Source organism: Bipolaris victoriae, assembly GCF_000527765.1.
Source record: "Bipolaris victoriae FI3 unplaced genomic scaffold scaffold_74, whole genome shotgun sequence".
NCBI lineage: Eukaryota > Fungi > Ascomycota > Dothideomycetes > Pleosporales > Pleosporaceae > Bipolaris > Bipolaris victoriae.
Window position 1 is genome coordinate 85,779 of NW_014575318.1, and position 22,612 is coordinate 108,390.

General features: G+C 53.4%; 11 protein-coding genes across 11 annotated transcripts; 6 read left to right on the forward strand and 5 right to left on the reverse strand.

The window, feature by feature from the left end:
- Positions 1-1,769: 1,769 nt before the first annotated feature.
- Positions 1,770-6,028, reverse strand: COCVIDRAFT_105768 (hypothetical protein; the record flags this gene model as incomplete). The annotated part of the gene is made up of 4 exons (XM_014698661.1): positions 1,770-2,185; positions 2,237-5,554; positions 5,608-5,674; positions 5,729-6,028. The coding sequence occupies 4 exons, from the start codon at positions 6,026-6,028 to the stop codon at positions 1,770-1,772; spliced, it is 4,101 nt and encodes a 1,366-aa protein (XP_014554147.1).
- A 745-nt stretch (positions 6,029-6,773) lies between these two features.
- COCVIDRAFT_28761 (hypothetical protein) lies at positions 6,774-7,932 on the reverse strand (the record flags this gene model as incomplete). Its single annotated transcript, XM_014698662.1, has 3 exons — positions 6,774-7,008; positions 7,142-7,298; positions 7,902-7,932. The coding sequence occupies 3 exons, from the start codon at positions 7,930-7,932 to the stop codon at positions 6,774-6,776; spliced, it is 423 nt and encodes a 140-aa protein (XP_014554148.1).
- Positions 7,933-8,650: 718 nt separating this feature from the next.
- COCVIDRAFT_105817 (hypothetical protein) lies at positions 8,651-9,660 on the forward strand (the record flags this gene model as incomplete). Its single annotated transcript, XM_014698663.1, has 2 exons — positions 8,651-9,302; positions 9,353-9,660. The coding sequence occupies 2 exons, from the start codon at positions 8,651-8,653 to the stop codon at positions 9,658-9,660; spliced, it is 960 nt and encodes a 319-aa protein (XP_014554149.1).
- Positions 9,661-9,923: 263 nt separating this feature from the next.
- On the reverse strand, positions 9,924-10,427 carry COCVIDRAFT_105822 (hypothetical protein; the record flags this gene model as incomplete). The annotated part of the gene is made up of 1 exon (XM_014698664.1): positions 9,924-10,427. The coding sequence occupies one exon, from the start codon at positions 10,425-10,427 to the stop codon at positions 9,924-9,926; it is 504 nt and encodes a 167-aa protein (XP_014554150.1).
- Positions 10,428-10,860: 433 nt separating this feature from the next.
- On the forward strand, positions 10,861-12,465 carry COCVIDRAFT_39930 (hypothetical protein; the record flags this gene model as incomplete). The annotated part of the gene is made up of 4 exons (XM_014698665.1): positions 10,861-10,937; positions 10,988-11,106; positions 11,155-11,189; positions 11,239-12,465. The coding sequence occupies 4 exons, from the start codon at positions 10,861-10,863 to the stop codon at positions 12,463-12,465; spliced, it is 1,458 nt and encodes a 485-aa protein (XP_014554151.1).
- A 324-nt stretch (positions 12,466-12,789) lies between these two features.
- Positions 12,790-13,731, reverse strand: COCVIDRAFT_18096 (hypothetical protein; the record flags this gene model as incomplete). Its single annotated transcript, XM_014698624.1, has 1 exon — positions 12,790-13,731. The coding sequence occupies one exon, from the start codon at positions 13,729-13,731 to the stop codon at positions 12,790-12,792; it is 942 nt and encodes a 313-aa protein (XP_014554110.1).
- Positions 13,732-14,402: 671 nt separating this feature from the next.
- On the forward strand, positions 14,403-15,586 carry COCVIDRAFT_105744 (hypothetical protein; the record flags this gene model as incomplete). The annotated part of the gene is made up of 6 exons (XM_014698666.1): positions 14,403-14,442; positions 14,494-14,564; positions 14,633-14,655; positions 14,711-14,769; positions 14,833-14,948; positions 15,005-15,586. The coding sequence occupies 6 exons, from the start codon at positions 14,403-14,405 to the stop codon at positions 15,584-15,586; spliced, it is 891 nt and encodes a 296-aa protein (XP_014554152.1).
- Positions 15,587-16,383: 797 nt separating this feature from the next.
- Positions 16,384-18,523, forward strand: COCVIDRAFT_18098 (hypothetical protein; the record flags this gene model as incomplete). The annotated part of the gene is made up of 8 exons (XM_014698625.1): positions 16,384-16,409; positions 16,485-16,535; positions 16,590-16,615; positions 16,672-16,698; positions 16,749-16,784; positions 16,838-16,986; positions 17,039-18,426; positions 18,481-18,523. 8 exons carry the CDS (start codon positions 16,384-16,386, stop codon positions 18,521-18,523), a joined length of 1,746 nt encoding a protein of 581 aa, XP_014554111.1.
- Positions 18,524-19,089: 566 nt separating this feature from the next.
- On the reverse strand, positions 19,090-20,308 carry COCVIDRAFT_18099 (hypothetical protein; the record flags this gene model as incomplete). Its single annotated transcript, XM_014698626.1, has 3 exons — positions 19,090-19,239; positions 19,308-19,988; positions 20,222-20,308. The coding sequence occupies 3 exons, from the start codon at positions 20,306-20,308 to the stop codon at positions 19,090-19,092; spliced, it is 918 nt and encodes a 305-aa protein (XP_014554112.1).
- Positions 20,309-20,759: 451 nt separating this feature from the next.
- Positions 20,760-20,960, forward strand: COCVIDRAFT_105749 (hypothetical protein; the record flags this gene model as incomplete). Its single annotated transcript, XM_014698667.1, has 1 exon — positions 20,760-20,960. One exon carries the CDS (start codon positions 20,760-20,762, stop codon positions 20,958-20,960), a length of 201 nt encoding a protein of 66 aa, XP_014554153.1.
- A 337-nt stretch (positions 20,961-21,297) lies between these two features.
- COCVIDRAFT_18100 (hypothetical protein) lies at positions 21,298-22,215 on the forward strand (the record flags this gene model as incomplete). Its single annotated transcript, XM_014698627.1, has 1 exon — positions 21,298-22,215. The coding sequence occupies one exon, from the start codon at positions 21,298-21,300 to the stop codon at positions 22,213-22,215; it is 918 nt and encodes a 305-aa protein (XP_014554113.1).
- Between the last annotated feature and the right edge of the window lie 397 nt (positions 22,216-22,612).

The following is a 22,612-nucleotide window of genomic DNA, read 5'->3' on the forward strand; positions in this document are numbered from 1 at the left end:
GGCGACAGCGAGGCAGGGCCGCAGCCGTTCTCCGGTGATGAGGCTTGGGGCTATGCAGCCGGGGGACGCGACTGGGCGTCCTTACCAAGGGAAGAGTGTCGGGTAGGAGGAGGAGGAGGGTCGGTCGAATCGAGAGCGAGTCGAGAGCGACGAGGCTGCTGACGGCAGCGTACGAGTTGACGGGGAGGTCAGAAGAATGGACGTGAGACGACGGGGTGGGTAGTGAAGAAGAGCAGCCGACTCGAAGGGTGGAAAAGGCGTGGAGAAGGGGCTGCTGGGAGCGATACTGCTGGCCCGTGCACGGCGCACCTTAGCCTGCATCCGGCTCACTAGTAGCCAATTCATCACAGCGAGCGCGAGCACGGGACTGTGACCACCTGAGGGCGACGACCTGTCCCGACGCACTTGCCGGGCGGTTGTCATGGAGGGTGTGTACATACATGTGTGTACGTATACATGTGTGTGTATGTACATGTATGTGTTTTGTATATGTACGTATACATTGTATGTATGTTTATATATAAATATGTGCACAAAGTACCATACATGTGCCAATGGCGCCATGTCCCAAGGCTGTCCCCTCGCCCTCGTTCCGCGGTACATGGACTGCCAGGGCGAACGGCGTGCATGTGTGTGTGTGTGTGTGTGTGTGTGTGTGTTTGTGTGTGTGTTGCGGCCCACGGCAACCAGACGGACTGCTGTCATGTGTTTTGTTGGCTGGGTGCTACGTACTTAGTGCTGGTAATATGTAGCGAATACGTATGTCCCGTGCCAGTGTGTACCTGCAGAACTGCCCACGCCCAAACCAGCATGCCTCCGAGGAAAAAGCAGCGCTCCCATGCCTGGTCGCGGAGATTCGACAGTCGGTCCCGCAACCACACACGACACTGGCGCGCGTGCGCCCAAGGGGAAAAGGCGCGCGACCCAGACAGAGCCCATCGTAACCACGGCCAGCATCGACGCCTACAGCGAGCCGGCTATCCACTGGCGAGCGATGATCTTTTGCGGCAAGTTGCCCCAATCTGCGCCCGCCGCACACCGCTGCAGCGTTCCCAAGCAACCAGGCCGCGGCTGGCCATGCTTGTCGTAGTTGCTTCACCCCCCGAGACAGTAGCTAACCGTCCACCTGAGCGCCACGCCGACTACGGTACGCGACCTGGTCCGCCTCACCGTCGCGCTGGCTATCTCGCTGTCTCTGGACGACGGCGTGCATCCAACGGCCACGGGCTGCGCGCGTTATTGGCTGCGCGTCGCCTTCCGCCCTCACTCGCTGGCGCCACATTCCGCCCTCGCCAAGGCCAGTCCCCACCGTCAAATGAACGCTCAGGCCCACAGAACACAGTCGAGACCCTGGCCAATACGCCGTTGTGCATGTCACTATTCATGGATGCTCGCCAATGTTCATGCATTACCCGAATCGTCAAATCTTATACAATGCCGTCCACAACAGTCCATCCATCCCCATCCCCCCTTCCGCGACCTAGTCATGACCACCTCACAACGCCTGCACCACGGCCCAGTGCTACAAACACAGCCATGTAGAAGAAAGCAAAAATAATGATAAAAAAAAGAAGAAAAAGAACATGGAGAAGAAGAAGAGAATACGAAGAAAAAAGAAAAGAAAAACAGCCCGCCTGCGCGTTTGGTGGCTACAGGTTGCCCAACGCCGTCCTTAGATGCTTCATGCTTGCTTGCTCGCTTACCCAGCCTTCTCCGCGCCCGATAAACCCCCGAATACGAAGCCGACTCCCAGCCACAGCCCATCACTCTCACGACTCCAGCATCTCAACATCGCGTTCCTGCTCCAACGCGCTCTCATCGTCTCCATCAAATGTATCCGACCCTGCTGCTTCTGCCTCAATCTCTGCCTCAGCCTCAGCCTCAGCTCCCACTCCATTGACTGTCATCTCGGGCTCGGCAGACGCCGCTTGCGCTTTGCCCTCGAGCACTAGCTCCTCGTCATACATTGCCCTGCCCGCCTTCCATGCTTCCTTGAACCAGTCGCTTAGCCTGTTCTTCTCCAGGTGCTCTTGTAGAATATCGTCGTCAAGCAGGTTGTCCCTGATAATAGGTTCGCGGAGATCCTCGGCTGCAAAGCGCACGCAAAGCTCGCCATGCGTATCCCCTGCCCCCAGAAGATCCCGCAGGCTCTTGGGCCATACAATCCGAGCAAATGGGTTCTCGGCTGCGGAAACGTTAGCGGACGAATACCCTTTGCTAAGACTTGGCAGCTTACCACACATCCTGAACAAGGCCCGGAATGTCCATGATACTGCAGTATCCCGGAGCACATCGGTGATCCTAGCGTCGGTAATGTCCCTTGTGTTGTTGATCGTAGCCCAGTCATCTTTGATAGCCAGTCGCTTCCACACCAGCTTCAGTAGGCCTTCGCGTGTCGTCCGATGAATGTTTTGCCAGCTCACAACTAGGACTCTAAAGGCGTAGACGAACTCGTCTCCTCCCAGCAGAGTCGTACCCTCCTCGCTGTCATCCGCATTCATCAAGGTAAGAATGTCAATCATGAGAGCCGCATCAATCACCTTGTGCTGCACAAGATTCTCAAAACCTTCCTTGAGAATCGCCTGATGCGCTGGTCTGTCCTTGAGACGGCCTTGCCCAAACTCATTCATCAGCAGTTCGATGGCAGAGTCCTCGTCTAGAGCACCCGTAATCACAGGGAGCAGTCGCTCGTAGACCTCCTCTTGGATCTTGGTGTACTCCAACTGCTGTTCAATGCTCTGGAACATGGCTTCGCGCATCTTCAGAGCCTTTGGCTTCTCTCGGCGCCCATCAAACAGTGGTTGCTGTTCGTCGCCCTCTTTCACCTCTTTCTTGCACAGGAGAGCGAGCTTGGCCATGGACAGCTCCACACGCTGACACCACGAGTTGGTCTCCTGCTTCGAACCAGCCTCGTACAGTGCCTCGGCTGCGGCCTCGTAATCTTTCTCGCCGCATACATCGTTGATCCATGCCAGCCGCACACGTGAAGGTTCAGAGCGCAAAAACTTGGTAAGCGCTGGTTGGTTGAGGTAGTCCTTCATGAACAGCTGGCCCGCTTGGTTCTCGGTAATGTACTTGTTGTAGAAGGCTCCAGCCCACTCGTCGCCGTAGATGGCAAAGTAGCGCGCGATACGCTCCTTGATCCGGTTGAGCTTGACTGTGCTTTCCGCCTGCTCCATCTTGCTGCGTGTGCTCGCCTTTTCTGATTCGAGCCAGTTCGTCTCTTCCCAAATGAGGCTCACCAGCGTGGGCATGTCCCGGTACTGTTCAGCCAGCTTCATACCTTCGGTTGCGAGCCCAATCTCCATCAAGCCCATAATATGCGATGGTCGGACATTATTGTTCCATTCATCCTTGAGGCTGCGGCCCATTGCTCGCGTCTTCTCATCACTCTGCGCAAGAGCCCATTGGAAGCGCTCGATATGCGTTTGACAACCCAGCTTCACCAGGCGAGGATTGTCTTTGCCAATCTTTTGCGCAAGAATCTCCTGGTAGCCTTCTTCGTAGTTTTCCACGGCAAGATTCCGGCCAACGTCAATGAGACTGCGAATTGAGCTGACAATGTTGTGAGATGATGTCCAGAACTGGGGAAGCAGGTCGTAGCCTTCTTCTGGTCTGAGAATGCCGTCGTCGAGACAATCACCATCGAGCCCATACAATTCTACATTGGCTTGTCGAAACTCAAAGGCAGCCTCCAAAGCCACAAGCATGACATCAGTGCCTTCACTGAGCCTCTGCATAATTGACCCCTGTTCCTTCGCGCCCTCTTTCATATAAAAGGTTCGCAGGTAGAACCAGCCCCAAGGAATCAACACGCCTAGTGAATCGACATCCTTGAGGAAGAATTGTCGGATAGTATCGGTCTCGCCAAGTTCACGGTCAATGGGCGTCTTGTAGCGCTCATTCAGGGCTCTAATGATATCGCTCATTAGAATCTTTTCCGGATACGCGTCTGGACGAGCTTGCTGATCCTGCAGTTTGTCCTGGTACCAGTTCCACAGCTTATGTGCAGCCGTTAGCTTTTCCGCGTGCCAAAGCAGCCGCCACTTTGTATCAAAGGATAGTGGTGGGTAATTGCTTTGCAGTTGCGAGATCAAAGTTTGCAAGGCGCTAGTGCGTTGCTGGAATTGTTCGTCCATATTTGAGGTGGTCTTCTCCAGGTAGTCGTAGGATGAGCTCAAAATGCCAGCGCTAATGGCACGCGCTGCCTCCGCAGTCTCTTCCTCTGGAAACGAAAACCGTGACTTGACTGAAAAATCAATAATGTTGCCAGGAATAGTGCTGAAGAATGTTGCTTGCTCAAGCTTGCTTAGTGCTGTAACCTTGGCTCGCTCATTATCCTGCTCGTCCGTACTTGGTGATAGTGCACTGATCTGCAAAAGTCCGAATTGTTGGACAAAGATGAGTGCGGTCGCTCGCTTGTCCTTTCGTAGTGCTATCTCCAGGGCATTCCCAGATATCGTAACATCTGGACGGAAGTATATTGTGTCTTGGAAAGGCAGGCTGGGTCGTCCGGCGTCTGCAAGTAGTTGTGCTTCAGGGCTTTCTTCGGGTCGGGTGAGCGCAGTCACACACACGGCGCCTGGGAACTGCACATATGCGGTGTGTCCGGGTTGCGGGACCAACAGGGTTCCGGTGGGCTCCTTTGGTAGCTGGGGTTGGTGAAAGTTGCGAAGCGGAATTACTCTGTTGACTGTGCCTCCGGTTCCTGATAAGACCAGTTCGAGGAGAGAATAATTTATCGAATCTCGACCAGACAGCGCCACCAATACGAGAAGCTCAACAACATCATGTCTCTGCTGTTGTTCGACAATCGCAAAGTCCAACACATGCACATCCTGCTGATTGCGTATCTCCGGCACTGTGTCAACCTGGAGCGCCGAAAGAATTGAATCGTGTACATCCACATCCTGGTGATGGCTATGTTGTCCTGACCAGCTCAAATCCCAAAGCTGAAAGAGTCCGTTCTTTGTTGCGGATATGACATCCATATGGCCCTTTGACTGCGAAGTGCGGGCCTTGACTGAGGCAATGGTTTTGCGAATCGATCCTCCCAATAGGCCCTTGAGGCTGAAGAAGCTGCCACCCGAACTATTGGGCGCGCTCAGAACGGTGGTTACAACATTGGGTCTGCCTTGTGAGTCGCGCAGGGTAAGTTGAGCCAACCTGCCGCTGCTGAAGACCAGGACATAGCCGGCATGCTCGACGTCTACCAGGTCGGTTATGGTTTCCCCAGAGTATAGCTTGACGAAGCCCTCCACTCCTTGTTGGCGCTGGGGATAGAGGCTTCGGGTATCGGCGCTGTCGATGCTCTCCCAGAAACTAATTTTGCCTGTCGAAGGCGCGAGTGCGACGACACCGAAGTCGTTCGTAGGGCCGTTGCGGACGATGGCACCTAATGGCAGAGGCTCAGATAGTCTTAGACCAAAGCTCAGACTTAAGGAGACGACCTTTGTAGGGCCGTTCGGGTTGCTATAGTCCCAGACGAGGGCTCGATCCGAAGTCAGGGCGAGCGCGAGACCAGCTGAGGGGAGTGCGGTTGCATATATGGGGGCTGGTGATGTCAGTTAGCAAGCGCGCGTCGGACGGTGTGAGGCTGCGGCATACTCGAAGGGCGGAGAAGCGCTGACGGAAAGCCGGGGAGTTTCTTTACGCTGTAGTTTGCGTTTTTTGTCTATAACGTATTTTGTCAGTGATGGCCAATGTCTGAGCTACTCTGTAGACTCACAAGATATGAGCCAGCCTCTTCTTTGGGCGCGCGCTGCTTTGGTGCTGTCTTCTTCTCGCGGACGGGCATGTCAACCAGAACGACGGAATTCTCGACGCTCTGAACTGCATGACCATTAATCTGAACGCTCCCATTTCCATTCATGTGCGCGCCGGCTGGGTCCTTGAAGGCCTCATCGTTGAGCTTACTGCGCTTCCGGCTCCGTTGCTGCTGGGGGCCGTCCGAGTCCTTGCGCTGGCGGCGTCGGGGATTGCGCAGGGAGCTGCGCGCGCTCTGAATCGAAGCCTCTGGCGAAAACATGATGGACGGTGTGTTTTGAGGTGGTTTAGAACGCGAAAGAGCGCGCCGGTGATGGTGTTGGCTCTTCGCTTGGGTTGTTGGTGATTGACAACTAAGAATGCGTCTGTTTTGGAAGCTTTGGTGACAGGGATCCGATCAACGCTAGGACACGGAGTTAAACAACGTGCTCTGCAAACGGATCTCGTACCCTGAGGCCAACCTTTCACAAACGTGGCGCATCAGAATTGACTATCTAACGATTTCTTGCACATGCATGCATGCATGCTGCTGCGCCCTCAAACCTGTGCGCTTTCATCTACCCATCCATGCACTATATGCTCTCGTTGCACTGCGAGTACAAGCCCAAAAGGATCCCCAGGTACCGTCAAACTCTGAACGCAACTGGCGCTTCCTGCGTGTCCCACCGGCTCAAATGTGGTTCTTGACCAGAGAAAAAACCAAGCACAAACACAAACACAAACCTTCAGATTGGCTGTTGTTTCATCACGCCAGGCAACGGAAAGCGGGTTTTGAAGATTCGTTTCTCATTTCTCATAAAGTTACTTATTACAATTTATGTCAGGTACATGAAGTGAAGGCTTTGCATCGCAGCTGTCGACGTAGTAAATAAAACGACATGCTCCACACTGTACAGATGGTCCCAAAGACCCGACGGCAGTCACCAGGCAATGGCTTCCCACGAATCAACTAGCCAGTCGAACCGCAGCCATACCGATACCACTCACGTCATTTGTGCTTGCAACAACTAGAACTTTTTGCCATGGTCCTCCTCAGCAATGCTGTTCTCGGTAGAGGTGGTGCTCTGCTTCTCGAGCTCCTCACCCATTGGGCCGTGGATTGATTCTTCGAAGACGGGCTCAGTCTCGATAGTCTCGAATTTGGTCTTGAAGTCCTTTAAGTTATGGGTCGATGAGTTACTTCGACGGCGAGCATTGGCCATATTAGGCCTGATGTCTTCGACTTCGTCGCCCATGGCACCCCTGCATGTACTGTCAGCCTACTATGTCTTGAGGGCGAAAGGAGGCATGTGATGAACAGCAGGTAGCGCTGCAATAGATTCGTCGGGTCTTTCGGAACATTTGCTGAGGATGGGCAGGAGGGTGCAAGACTTACCAATTGCCTTTGCCGCTGCCGCCCTTCTTTGTTTTGGTTGGGTCAGTGTCGGCATGACCGGATTTGGCAAAGTACTTGGGAAGACGTGCTTCGCGCTCGGCAGTGCCATCGGCAATGCCAGCGTGGTCACGGTCAGTGTACTTGTGGGAGCGAGTCACTAGGTTTAACGGTCAGCATCTGGCGTGGAATTGTATACTACTCGCATTGAGGGCGAGCCATGGATGACGTTATGAGCTTGAGTGAATCCAGCGACAAGTAGATACCAGCGTGGAGTAGATATCAGCGAGTGATATAACGACAAGAGACACTTACTTGTTAGTGTGTAATTGGTGGAGTAAAGTGTGTGTAAGTGTATAATGTGAGAAGGTTGATGCGGGAAGGTTGATGTGAGAAGAAGGTTGATGTGAGGGTGGTGTCGAGCTGAAGTAGATGAGAACGGAGCTCGGGATTACTCCAAGCGTGCTTAAACGTACTCTGGAGCAGCGGGTCAGTACATGGTCTCGTGATAGGAGCTTTGGCCCGATGGCGTCTTCTTGCGTAGTAAAGCAGCACAACCGGTTTGCGTACCTTGCAGATCTGACTGGAGTTGGGTTGAGTCACAGCAGAGATGAGCACAAGAGCAATGGCGCGAGTTGAGGAGGGGAAGAAGAGCGTTGATCCGGTCAAGACTTAGGGCAGGCGTAGTGTACCTCACGCGTATAGTTCTCAGAGCGGGGAAGCTGGCAACAGCACCCGGTGCTCCCTTTATATGGGAAGGCACCTACACCATCACGGGGCCTTGTTGGTGCCATTATCTAGAAGGTTCGCTTGCAAGGACCCGATGCTGGCCATTGCAATATGTAGCGCTGTAGAAGGTAAAGTTGAGGCCAGCGTGGTTTTATCAATCGGATCTTCGGTCCCTGAGCTCTGTGAGGAAAGCAACTGGGGGAGGAGGGGAGCTGGGTACGTCACTTGGTACCTGGCGCATGCTGGTCGCGTGCTTAGAGCAAGAGATCCGAGACGAAATGCTGACAACACCGGCCCAGGCTGGTTCAATTCATCAGCCCAGCCATACCTGGGTACTTGTATATATCCAGTGTGCATACAAAGCCCTCGGATTGCGCAGTATCCAAAGTTACTTGGCTCACAACCTCGAGCGCGCAGCGTTCTCTACCCCGGATTCCACAAGTACCTCATGAGCGCTAATGCACCAGCCCCACATAGGCCGGCCAAAGTCATGCGCCGTGCCTCAGTGGCCCCGGCATCACGTGAGGGTCAGCTCGTTTCTGCCCTCGCCATCGGCCCTGGATCGTATGACCAATCGCCGCGGATTTGTTGCTTGCATCAGCACGCCTCCGAGGCCGCAGACTATCTTGACAAAAGTTTCCCGGCCACGCCTTGGGACATCCACCACTGTTTTTTTCCTCAAATTTCTGCTTCTCTTTCGCAAGACCTCTTGCTTTTACATTGCATTTTGCGACACAAATCTGCCCCTCCATCCGCACACACACGACGCCACTGTGCCCCGCCATGGCCCCGCGATGCTTACTTATCGGTACGCCGTCCATCGCAGCGCATCCTGAGCAACTTGATAAGGTCTACGAAATCCATGACCGCAAATCAACAGACTTGCAGATGCTGGACCGCATAGCGGCCGGTCTCGTCAATCTGCCCGCCTCTACGTACGATGTTGTCCTTCTCCTTGCCGACGCCGACGGTACAACTCGCGAGAGTCACAAACTGCTAGCACGCGATGTCATGAACAAAGTGGTGGGTGCATTGAAGGTTGGAGGAGTGCTCAAGAGCCAGGCTGGTCCTCTCCAAGGCTCTGAGAAAACAGAGGCTATTCTTGCTGGACTCACGGAAACGGCAGATGGCATGACAAAGCCAGAGCAAGAAGAGGCTGTGTCGATACCGCTCAAGTTTGGCAAGAAGAGGACAGGCGCCGTCAATGGAACAAATGGTACAAATGGTACAAATGGCACGGTCAATCCAGACGGTTCTGTCCCGCTCAACCTCAATGGCAAGCGCAACCAAACCGAACCAGCCAAGCCAAACGGCGTAGGTTTCGTGGACTTTAGCGATGATCTTGACGACCCAATCATTACTGGAGAAGACGACGATTTGATCGACGAAGACGAATTCATCACTGAAGCAGACATGGCCCGGCCTGTCATTCAACGTATGTCCCCAATCCTCTCAATTCGGTTTCTTCAGACTAACAAATTACAGCACCTGAATGCCAGCCCAAGCCAGGAAAGAAACGACGCGCTTGCAAAGATTGCACTTGCGGTATGAAGGAAAAACTCGAAGCTGAAGACGCTGCCAGACGCGCCTCCGCTGACAAGGCTTTGAACGCACTCAAACTGGATGCCGATGATCTCGCTGAGGTGGACTTTACAGTACAGGGAAAGGTGGGCAGCTGCGGGAACTGCGCGCTGGGAGACGCCTTTAGGTGTGATGGATGTCCGTACATCGGACTACCGGCATTCAAGCCTGGTGAGGAGGTGCGGTTGTTGAACAATGATATTCAGTTGTAGGTGTCTGTTTGGGCGGAGTTGCATTGTGTATGGCGTATTGGTTGCAAATAGGGTGACATAGATATGGGGCCACTTGGTAATTGGCGTACTAGGTCTGAACTTTGCTCAGATTGACGAGGCGATCAAGGAAGCATGACTATCCCGTAGAAGTCCACTCATGAATTCCATGGTATGGCTCTTTGTATTCCCGCCAAGCCACAATGGGTGTGAGCTGGAACAACTACCGTCATCCAGGGGCTGTATCAAGACCCTAGACAGCGCCCTCATTCCCCAATTGTCAACTCCAACTTCAAAGCCGTACGCCCAGGACCGTAATAATCAGGTCGGCGCTCAGACTGCTCAAAGCCACATGACGCATACAATGCTCTTGCAGACTGTCTACTCTCATCGACCCACAAAAACACCGTCTGACACCCTCCTCTTTCCATCTGATAGTGAAACATGCGAATCAGCGCCTTGCCTACGCCCTTCTGCCTCTCTTGCTCAACAACACAAAGTTTGTGTAGCCACGCCAGCCTCTTCATCCGCTGATACACGAGATAAGCGATCAATCTTTCGTCATCGTCTTCCTTGAATACCAGTAGCAAGCCCGTGTTCTTTTTCTTCAGCTCAACGTCGTAGTTGAAATGCTCTATTGCGGGGAAGATTTTCTTTTCGAGTTTGGCTACCTTGTCGGCGATGGCTGGGCGGAGTTTTGGCAGGAAGGAAGAAAATTCTTTTATTGTGAAGCCGGGTGGGACTTCTGGTCCTGTATTTGTTGCGAGCATCATGTGTGGTGAATGCTCGGGTTAAGCAATGCTGATCTTGCAGACTTAAAATTCGAATATTGGTGCGGTGAGCTGGGCCTTCAGGTTTTCCGCGTACTCTTTCATATATCCATTTTTGATTTAATGCCTTGCTGTCAAATACCGTAATTTTGTTCTATGAAAGTGAAGTATGGTGGTGACTGACTACAAATGCTACGAGTTATAGTCAAAGTGGGACGCACGTGCTAGCGCGTCACACTTTTGAGGCGGACGCGTCCTATCGATTAACACTCCATAACACTTTCCCCAACTTGATCCGTGTAGCTCAACATGCAACTTTGTCTGTTGCTGAAGCCGCCGTTATACCCCACAATACTGCGGTGATTCGGCATATTCATCGTGCAGAGTTTTCTCACCAAAATCTTGACATAATACTAGGTATAGTGCCGGGATCATGACTGGTCCAAGGAAGCGGCCGTACTCAAACATAGACTTTACGTTGAGAAAGGTCTTCAAGAAAGCTGCATTCAGGTAAGTGGCATGATTCATTGCTAAGATTATCACGCTAATTATTGGCTTAGACCACCACAGCGTGAAGTCGTTCTGGCCACATTAGAAGGTCAAGATGTCTTCGTCCAGGCAGCGACTTCATTCGGAAAGAGCCTGTGCTACCAACTTCCAGCAGTTGTGGACTTTGGCAGTATGTGAGCAGCCTGATGTGAAAGAGTGCCTGCACTGATGAACCAAGTTACCATTGTCATATCTCCACTTCTAGCACTCATGGTACGTTACCTAATGTTCACTTGCATGGAGCCATCTCACTGGGAAATAGAACAACCAAGTCGCTTCTTTGCGCAACGCCAATATCCGCGTCGAAACAATCAACAGCACGACACCCCCTGAGGACAGAAAAAGAATCCTGACAGACCTCCAATGCGGCCACCCACTCACTCGGCTACTCTATGTCACTCCGGAATTCTGTCAAGGTGATCACTTCCGTAAAATTCTGCGAGTCATCCATTCCCAGCGCGAACTGGCCCGCATCGCCGTCGATGAAGCCCACTGTGTCAGCGAATGGGGTCACGACTTTCGTCCATCTTTCCAGCAACTTTCTTTCTTCAAGACAGAATTTCCTGATGTTCCAGTGATTTGTTTGACTGCCACAGCCACAGCACGTGTAAGAGACGACATCATCAATACGTTAGCACTGGACCCAAAGAAACTAGCCATGTTCCGCATGAGCAGCAGCCGGCCAAACCTGCACTACGAAGTACGCTTCAAATCCGACGAAGAAGACCATTATGACGACTTTCTTTCCATGCTCAAAGGGATATACGCTCGACGTGCTGAGAGACCCGAGCGCGTTACTCAACTTGCCTCACAAAACCAGCGCACAGACAACGTCCCAGGCATCATCTACACACTATTCCGCAAAGATTGCGAGTCCCTCGCCGAACGCCTCCGTTCTGACGGCATCGGTGCGAAACCGTACCACGCTGGTCTCTCCGTCTCTGAACGCGCAGACGCCCTATCAGGCTGGATCGCTAACAAGCTCGGCTACGACATCATTGTCGCTACCACCGCATTCGGCATGGGAATCGACAAGGAAAATGTCCGCTTCGTAGTCCACTGGCAGATCCCAAAGTCGTTTGAAGGCTTTTACCAAGAAGCTGGCCGAGCAGGTCGCGACGGTAAGGCCTCGCTTTGTATCTTGTACTACGGCCGCGAAGACCGCGATCGCGCTGCCAACATGATGGCGCGAGATATGGCACGCCAACCCTCAAAAAGCGGCGGGCCAGATTCCCAGCAGCAACAACTTATGAATCGTGCAAGGAGCTTGCAAGCGCTCGTGGGGTACTGCGAGGCTACAGATAAATGTCGCCATAAGATTATTGCAAAGTATTTTGCCGACGAGGCGCCTGCGCCGTGTGATTTTGCGTGCGACTGGTGCAAGGATGCTGAGGCGCTAGTTAGAAGGAAGGAGAGGGGGCTGGCGAGTGAGGAGTGGTGTAGTACGCAGAGGGCTGAGGGGAGGTATGATGTCGATGAGTATGAGTAATGGGTCCACGGTGTGCTTTCGGAACTCAGATATACCAATGTACGAACGCATGTCATATACACACACGGCTAGTTTTTCCACGCGATTGAACAGAGATTGGTAAATGTTGAGCACGTTCTCGTCATTCATAACTCATCAGTGTGTTTTTTTTGCTGGCCGTTCCGCTACAGACTATCTGATCAAACCTACTCGATACCTCATTCTCCAAGGGTATCTACCGTGAATCTCGCATCACCAACGCCATCTTCCCATACCTTCTTGTACATAATCATCGCTACATCAGTCCCAGAGAATCGCAGTGTCCCTCTCGACCGTTGCTGAAACTTATCCGACAATCAAGGCCGCGCTCGGTACCATGCCAGCCTCCTTGAGCGTCATGCCAAAGTCAGTCTTGTCATACGTCTTCTTGGGGAAGTTGGTGGTAAACGTATTGACACTCAGGCCATCCTGTTCCAGCGCGTGTGCTACCTCGAAGAGCGTCGTCTCTACCGGGAACGTCTTCATGACCCTTCCGCTGGGTGTCTGGAGCGCCAACCGAGCCTCAGTGTATGCGCTTGCAGGCTTGCTTGTCGAAGGACCAGAAGATGTCGCGAGAGGAGCTTGTGCGGCTGGAGCAGGGGGAGCCTGACCGGCACGCTTTGCCTTTTCCTCCTCGGCCTTGCGCTTACGTTCCTGTTTGTCTGCCTCGAGTTTTGCCAGCACGCGCTTCCTTGCCTCCTCGTCTGCCTTCTTCTCTGCACGCTTAGCAGCAGCCTCCTTCAGACGCTCCTTCTTTTGTAACTCCTCCCTGATATCCTGCGACTCCTTTGTGGCCTTCATGCGAATCTGCTCGTTTCTCTTCTGGTCCTCCTTGTCCTGCTCTGACATCTTTGCGCGCTTCGCCGCCAACTTCTCCCGTAGCTCCTGTAGCCGCTGCTTCTTTTCTTCTTCTGTGAGGGGTGCGATTTCTTCGGTCGACTCGCTGAACTGCTCGTGGCCTGTCTTTTCGCCGTGGAATTGAGCTTGGTTGACTGATCGGAACTTTTTGCCGCACTCATCGCACACGAGTGATTTTGCTTCTTCTCCGGGCTGGAGGGCTGGGGGTTCGTCTGAAGCTCCGGCAGCAGAGCTGGCTTGCGCTTGCTTGATCTCGTCAATGGACTTGTCCTGGTTGGTCTCGAGCCAGTCGATGGCGGACTGAAGGCCTCCAGAGACTTTGACGGCGAGCTCGGCACGCTCGCGATCAAAGCCCATATCGACGAGAGTATCTAGATCGGATGAGGCCATGATGGTTGTGGCGTTGTAGTCCGAACCAAGTGAGTGAAACGCTCTGGACAATTATCTGTTCAGGAAGGTACACGTATGTCTATTGTAAAGCTAGGCTTGTCAGTCGATGAGTAGGGCGGGTTGAACTTGTTGTTGTATTGGTAATAGAGGGTTCCACTAGGGCGGTGTTATATAACGTACATGGTGCAGGCAGTAGCGGGGAATGGAACGGAACCTTGGAGAAGGTGGACCGTTGATCTGCTGGACAAATGCCTGGAATAAGCAATACCGACTATCTTCACTTTCACTTCAAAAGCGTATGTACTCCCCGCCGCAGCCTAGACTGTATGAATACCGGTAGTTGGACAGTTAGCTGTCGAGGCCACTAAAGCGCTTCCTGAGCCAAAAGCGTCACTGGCGCGACTGCCTCCACGGCAGCCCTGAAGCAACGTCATCGTCTCCTTCTTCCTGACCTCACTCTGCCACCCGCAACCACCAACGACACCTGATACAGACATTCAGTGCCAGCGCGTTTGTCTGTTGATTAATTAAACCCACAATTACACGAGCACACGACCCGCCTATCATTCCCGAGGTTGACCGCGAACGGACGCTGTAACTGAGCACCCGTGCCTGATTACCAACACCACGCAACCACCCACCGCACTCTCACCACTCGCATACGCACCGCCATGTCTGTCGAGCTCGATCCCGTAGAGCTTGGTTTCAAGCGTAAGCTCTATCAGTGGCATTGAACGCATGCAGCAATACTAAGCCCACCAGGACCCTTTCAGCATGAAGTGTCGCAGACTCTCCGCTTGAAGAACCCGCATTCTGACCCTGTTGCCTTCAAGGTGAGCCGCTTTGCTTGTCTCCTGCTATTTTGTAGCTTCATACCGAACGCGCAGCTAACACGTGCAAGGTCAAAACCACGGCTCCCAAGCAGTACGGCGCCTGCGACCCCTTCTTTGCCCCACAACAACTGACGAGGGAACTACAGATATTGCGTCAGGCCAAACAGCGGACGTATTGAGCCTGGAAAGGAGGTTGAAGTTCAGAGTATGCATATCTCAAGCGCGCGCACCTTGCGGACACCTTGCAGCAGCTAACAAATGCGCTTAGTTCTCCTCCAGGCTATGAAGGAAGACCCACCGCCAGATGCGAAGTGCCGCGACAAGTTCCTCGTACAGTCGGTCCTCATCACCGCCGATAAAGAGTTTGCCAACGTTGGATCTTTGGTACGCATATTTATTTTTGGGTAAAAGGGCAGAGCAGGGCTAATTGCTTGCTATAGTGGTCACACATTGAACAGACATCCAAGTCTTCCATCCAGGAGAAGAAGATCAGGGTCCTGTTCCTCGCCCCTGACGAAGGTGGCCTGAGTGTAACACCCGCAAAGACCAACAACTCTGCTAGCCGCGACTCTTTGGTTCCATCCCCATCGCCGTCTCAGGAAGCCTTCACCCCTCAGCGTGGTGGTGTATCTGACGCATCTGGACCGGTTTCCGTCCCACAAGATCGCCCGGCTGGCAGCAAGAACTTGGGAGAGATCAGGAACGAGACATATAACCCTGCGACGGGTGGTAGTGCTCAGGGTGCCCTCAACTCGGCTGCTGCGAGTGTCTCGAACGCTATTCCTTCTTCCGGTGACCTAGAGGCACAACTTGCCGAGGCCAAGGCGCAGATTGCACGATTGACACAGCAGGTTAGCGAAGCGACCGGTCTCCGCCAGCGCAAGACAGGTTCCGCACAAGACTCGAAGTCACAAGTCTCAACTGCTACCGAAGTACGACAGGCCCCCGCTGGAGGTGTCCCCGTTCAGATTACCGCGCTTCTTTGTCTTATCAGCTTCCTCTTGGCTTATTTCCTTTTCTAAACACCTTTCGGGCAGCAATAGAGCAGTCGGCAAGGGATTTTGTGTTTGGTGGGCAAGGCGTGGGATTGCGCGTTAACTTTCTACAGGAGGCAAGAAGCAGTAGGGCAGCGGTGGTATTGGATGGCGCTGGATGAGAGGACAGTTCATTGCTTTGTGTTCTCGGGGGCTATTTTTGCTTGGACCTAGGCTTCTTGTTGGCTACGCATACAGAGTGGCATCTGCTAGGGGCTCATGAGCATATCTGCGCGGAAGGCATTCGTGTATCAACAAGTAGACTATCTGGAGTTGTAGCGCGCCAAAATTGTTTGACACCTTAATGTTTATACACACTTTTGGCACTTGCATGTTGTGAAGCCAGTTTTCATACGAGATGGTGGGAAGACAGGCGAATGAAGAAGATACATGTGGTCATCTCATACGTAGCAGTAGTACTTTTTCTGGACAATTGTTCGACTCATGGGGGCACGAGCCAATAGACGAGGGACGATTCTCCAGTGTGGGGTGGCGTAGGAACGTCATGCAAGGCCCATCCTAGACCGAGCAATATCACACTCCACCGGTTTGCCGCGGTATCGCCAGACGGCTGTATCCTTGCATGCCTGTGATAGATAGTGGACACCGCCATGCTGCGAGCAGACGTGTAGTGAGCGCGGGTTGGCGGCGGCCATGGTGGGGCTCCGTCCGCCGGAGGGCTAATATGACTCCAGTGGTTTGACAATAGCTTTTCGACTGCGATAAAGCCGTCCTTTTCTTCCTTCTGACTCCCACATTCTCTTTCCTTCCTCATATTTGCAACCATGTGTGGTATTTTCGCCTGCTATAGGTATGCCAGATCCGCTCTGCACCCACCCTCTACTTCACTTGTGCTATGGAGACGTTACTAACTTTTTCTACAAAGACACCCAGATGTCCAAAAGTTCAAGCCGACGGCCCTGAAAATGGGCAAGGCGTAAGTTTGCATCTGATTGGAATTGAGAGTGTTGAATTGACTGGTTGCGCGCAGTGTCCGACATCGGGGACCCGATTGGAGTCAGTGACCACGTCTTCTGTATGCGCCGAAGAACACAATAACTGAAATTTTGCAGGTGGCAACTGGGTAGCGAACGACACTAGTAAGAATTACGGAATGATTTGGTAATTGGGCAATTCTGACAGCTGGCAGTCTTGGTACACGAGCGTTTGAGTATTGTCGGTGTTGGTACGCAATCACACGGTCAAAGAAACAATTGTAGTCGAGGCTTACACGAGTAGACACTGGCGCCCAACCACTCGTCAACGATGATGAAACCGTCTCCCTAGCCGTCAATGGCGAGATTTACAACCACCGCATCCTCCGCAAGTCCCTCAAGAAGCCGTACAACTTCAAGACACACTCGGATTGCGAGGTCATCATTCCGCTGGTAGGGTTGGAGACACCACGAATAAGGGCAGCAACACTGATATATATGCCAGTACCTCGAGCATGACATCGATGCGCCTCGAAAGCTGGACGGCATGTTCTCCTGGGTGCTTCACGACAAGACTCAAGACCGTGTAATTGCAGCACGCGACCCCATTGGTGTCACTACCTTTTACATGGGCAGGTCGAGCACAACACCGGGCGCGGTATACTTCGCTTCTGAGCTCAAGTGCCTCCACCCCGTATGCGACAACATCATCTCCTTCCCTCCTGGTCACGTCTACGACTCTAAGACGGACTCGCTCACGCGCTACCATGATCCCAAGTGGCTTGTTGAGCCTGAGAACATTCCTACCACACCAGTAGACTACAAGGAGCTGAGACAATCGTTTGAGCGAGCAGTGCGGAAACGCATGATGGCAGAGGTGCCATTCGGTGTGCTCCTGTCTGGTGGTCTTGACTCGAGTCTTGTGGCATCGATAGCACAGCGCGAGACTCTGCGGTTGAATGAGGCGATAAGGCAGAAGGCAGTGACGTCTGGTGCAAAGGCGAGCGATGAGCAGAGTCAGCTTGTGGGAATCGATGACTCCAACGAGCTTCAGACAGATCTCCTCCTGGGACAACTCAACTCGTTTTCGATTGGTCTGCCCAACGCTCCCGATGCCATTGCAGCACAAGAGGTGGCCAACTTCCTGGGAACAAAACACCACACCTTTACTTTTACCATTGAGGATGGTCTCAACGCGCTTACCGATGTCATCTACCACCTGGAGACATTTGACGTGACGACGATCCGAGCCTCAACCCCTATGTTCCTGCTGAGCCGAAAGATCAAGGCCATGGGCGTCAAGATGGTGCTTTCAGGAGAAGGCAGTGACGAGATCTTTGGCGGCTACCTATACTTCCACAACGCACCCGACAAGGCGGCGTTCCACCAGGAATGCGTCCGCCGAGTCAAGAACCTCCATCTGGCCGACTGCCTGCGCGCCAACAAGTCGACATCTGCTTGGGGCGTCGAAGCCCGCGTGCCCTTCCTGGACAAGGACTTCCTCAACACAGCCATGAACATTGACCCCGCAGACAAGATGATTGACCGCAAAGCGGGCCGAATCGAAAAGTACATTCTTCGCAAAGCTTTCGACACAACCGACGAGCCGGACACGGCGCCATACCTTCCCGATAAGATTCTGTGGCGTCAAAAAGAGCAGTTTTCCGACGGTGTCGGCTATGGCTGGATCGACGCGCTCAAGGATAACGCCGAGCTCCACGTTACCGATGAGATGATGAAGAACCCCAAGCCCGAGTGGGGTAGCGATATCCCGGATAGCAAGGAGGCGTACTGGTACCGCTGCATGTTTGACGAGCACTTCCCCAGCTACTGTGCTGATACGGTGATGCGCTGGACGCCTACGTGGAGTAACCAGACGGATCCTTCTGGACGGTAAGATAGTGTGCCTTTTGTCTGTGTTTGGAAAGTTTAACTAACGTTGTGTAGTGCCATTGGCGTGCATGAGCAAAAGTATGACAATGCGCAGTAGAAAAGTTAAGATAAGGTGTGTACGTCATAGAAGGGTAGGTTTGGTATCGGGGGGTTTCAGTCTTCTTGTTCTTTCTTTCTTTCTTGGGTTAAGGGGGACTGATGGACTGTTTGGACTGAGGGCGAAATATATACCAATATACAACGATTGAGTGAGGGTACGCAATGGCTCTTTTGAATCTGATGACGATGATGCTTGTGAAAAAGAATGATTTCGAATATTTTTTTTGACCATGAAAGGTGAAGTCTCTATCCAAACTCCTTTTTCTCCTCTACTACACTATTATACAACAATAACAAAAAAAACTTTTGTTTCCCTCTTCTCTTTTAGATCCGCAAAAACACCCAAGCGCCCTAGATGGCTTCTTTTTTCTTCAAAGATTTCTTTTGCAGTGTTCATTCTCAATCGGGTATCTTGCAACAGACACAAAACAACCATTGTTTGCTACTGAAAGCATGGGAAATGTATGAGCAACTTTTTCGTTTAAAATGCAAGGGAGCAAATGATGGAAAATGGAAACGAGAGAGAGAGAGAGAGATGACTGGTGGTAAATCTGGAGAGGTGGTCTAGGCGTCGAGGACAGAGGTGGATTCGCCGGTTCCAAAGACGCGGAATTGGATGAAGATGGTTACGTCTTCGACCATTGTGCCGAGGGAGCCGATGAGCCAGGGGAGGTTGGTGAGGATGTATTGTTTTTCCTGCGAGTGGAAGATGATCTGTTTGAAGAAGTTGGTTAGTTACAAATGTGTGTAGAGAGGTGAGTCAAGGGGGGTGGGGAACGTACTCCTGCACCATAGGTAGCATTGCCTAGCAAGCTCAACATGAAGAAGAGCAGCGACAGACCCTCGCACGACTTTTCACGCTGGTTCTTGATGATCTGGGGGATACGGGCACCAAGGTAGCAGATTGCGCTGGCGTAGCCGAGGATTTGGGCACCGAGAGGACTGTCAGAGGCATTGCCTGCGTCGTCATGTGTGGGCTGGGGCACCCAGACGCCAATCTGCCAGGCAATTGCCCAGCCGGCAGCACCAACGGCACAGACCCCAAAGATGCTCAAGGCGTTCTTGAGCCATTCGCTCGACGAGGCGGTCGTGACGTCGGGGATGGTGGGCAGGGAGCTGGCGCGGCGTCTGCGACTGGCGGCCGAGTCGCGCCTGTGACTACCTGGGAGGCCAATGTTGCTGCTGTCGCGGCGGCCGAGCAGAGGCGCCTGGACGCTGTCGGTAGAGCGGGTCGACGACTTGCGCTCGCGACGCGAGTTCTTCATGTTGTAGTAGAGGCATTGGCTGATGAGGACCAGGTCGGCGAAGCAAAAGTATACGGCAAGGGCGATGACGGTGGGGACGAGGCCGGCCCAGAGGGCACCGGCGAGGTTGGTGACATCGCCAATGAACCAGACGATGAGGAAGGCGAGCGAGATGCCATCTGCAGAGCCCGACTTGTAGTTTTCGAGCAGCTGGGGGACCTAGTGGGCGAGCATGTTAGTATACATGGATGCATGGATTGGGTCGCGTGGGCGGCTTTTCTATTCATAGTAGCACAGTGGATATATGCACGCAGGCAGTTGCGGCAGTCACATGGCAAGCTGCAGCATGGCCACGCGACGTGCAACAATCACACAACGTCCAAGTCACCATTGGTGAAAGGGGAGGGGGGGTGAGGGAGGGTCTCGACCGCCGCGAAGAACATGTTACGTACCAGGAGAAAGATCCACGAGGCCAGCGAGATTGAGCCGAAGACACCCGAGAGGGCCTCGTGAGGCGTCAGCGACAGGCTGTGTGACATGGCGGCGGCGAGCATCGTCGTCGGGTGGGCGGCGGAGACTCTGTTACGGGGCGGGCAGCGACAAACGAACAAAGCGGAAACAACGGACGAGGTTGGAGTTATTGGCGGCCGCGACTTTTTGCTACTACTCTGTAAAGGATCTTCGCGACGGCAGACCGGGGGCTTGCTTGAGTGCAGAATGCTAGCCAGGCAGGATGACGCACGACCAGACGGACACACTTGTACATACAAGGGCGGGTTCCGCCGGCGGGCCAATGGGCAAATGCGGAACCGGTGACTGGGTGAGTAACAGAGGCTGGGGGGGGATGGGGACGGTGCAGTCAGAGTGTTGCGGTCCAGTAGCAGGCTGTCTTTTTGTCTTTATAGTAGTAGCAGAGCAGCACTACACGTTACACGTCTTTTTTGGCACGAATTTTTTTTCTGCTTATCTCCTGCGTCTCACAGGTACGAGATGCAGGCTGGGCTGGGTCCCCAGCAAATTTTCATAGTGAGGCGCTGTGGTTGCGGCAGAGGCAGGCCAAGGCAGGCCAAGGCAGGGTCTGGCGCGGCTGAAGCTAAAATTGGCTGCCCACCCTCTCTCCACTTTGCTGCCCACTTGCCTTGGACTTGGACTTGCCCCGACCCCCCAACCCCGGCACCCAGTAGTGCTTAATCACCCACCCTCCCACCACTCACCTGCTGCACCTGCTGCACTACAACCACCCCAACGCCTATCCGTTACCCGTCATCCCCTCCACACGCTCGTTCATCTCCTTATTGCCCTCCCGGCCCTCGCTCGCTCAGCCCTGGCCCGTATCCACTTACACCGCCCTCCAAGCTCACTCTACTCGCGTACATAGTCGTCCTTGATCCGTCCGTGGCTCCCTTTTTTTAATACTTACAAATCTCAAACGCCCTCTGTTAGACGCGTCACCCTCGCCCATTAAAGCACGCCGTCTCGACACCCCATCCGCTCGCTCCCGTTACCCTGATCTGCGAAACCGCCAAACATGCTACCAAAGACGTGGTTTTCAGGCGCGGTTCTCGCTCTCGCCACTGTTTCCTCGGCTTTTACCCTCGAGGACCTGCACATTGACGGCGTCAACCACTACCTGCGCCACGGCAAGCGACAAGAAGCTGAGGGCACCGGCGCTGCCTCGTCGCCAGCTCCCCCTGTCTCGTCACCTCCTCCAGCATCACAGCCTTCGCAGCCGCCAGTCTCAACACCGCCGCCAGTCGCATCCCCATCCCCATCACCACAGCCACCGCCATCCAGCGACGACAACAATAACAACAACAACCCGCCTCCATCGCAACAACCCTCAAACGACGTCCCCGCAAACACACCCACACCAACTACCACCAGGGGCAATGGCGGCAACAACAATAACAATGGCCCTACGTCGACAGGACGCACAACTGCAAACGGACCGGCCGTCACTTCCCCGCCATCCACCATCAGGACCGCACCCATCACCAGGACCTCGGATCTCCTCTCTACCACCCTGCGCGAGTTCACCACCACTATTGTCACAATGAGCGGCGACCAGCAAATCACGCAGACCTCGACTGGTACCAGCACCTCCGTCGCCACCACCGGACAAGTCACCTTTACCGAAGCACCCACAGAACAGCAGGGCAACAACCAAAGCAGTGACGGAGGCATTAGCGACTCTGACAAGAAGATCATTGGTGGCGTCGTTGGAGGTGTCGGAGGTGCTCTGCTCCTCGGTGGCATTGCTCTTGTTTTCTGGCGCATGAAGAAGCGCCAAGCACGTGTCCAGGCAGACGACGATGACCTCATGGCCGGTACGGGCGCAGCTCTTGGTGACAAGCCGCAGAACAGCCCAGGGTCCACTCCCTACGGATCCAACATGGACCAGTACTCTAGCCCCGGAGGACGGCCCAACGCAGCGGCCAACTTCTAAGCCAAGTGCAGTCTAGACAAACAACACATGGACCTACCACCACAGCCCATCACGATACCAACGACTATTTGCGGGGTTTATCTGAACCGGATGCCATCTCGAGTGCTGAGCCAATACTGGCTTGTACATACAATACCATGGCGGTTTTAATAACTTTTATTCCTTCGATGTTATGCAGCCAGCCACGATCATCCCTGACTACGCAGCCTTTTTCCTTTTTCCTTATTTTTTTCATTTTTTCGGACAGGGTTACCACCGCCTTGGAGTTGATAGTGTAGAATGTCATTAAGAAGACGGACGGGCTACTCGAGCTTAGTGTGCAGTCATCACCAATGGGTAGTATATACTAACAAACAAACATCACACCAAAAGACGTTGCAAAACTCTTTTGTCTACT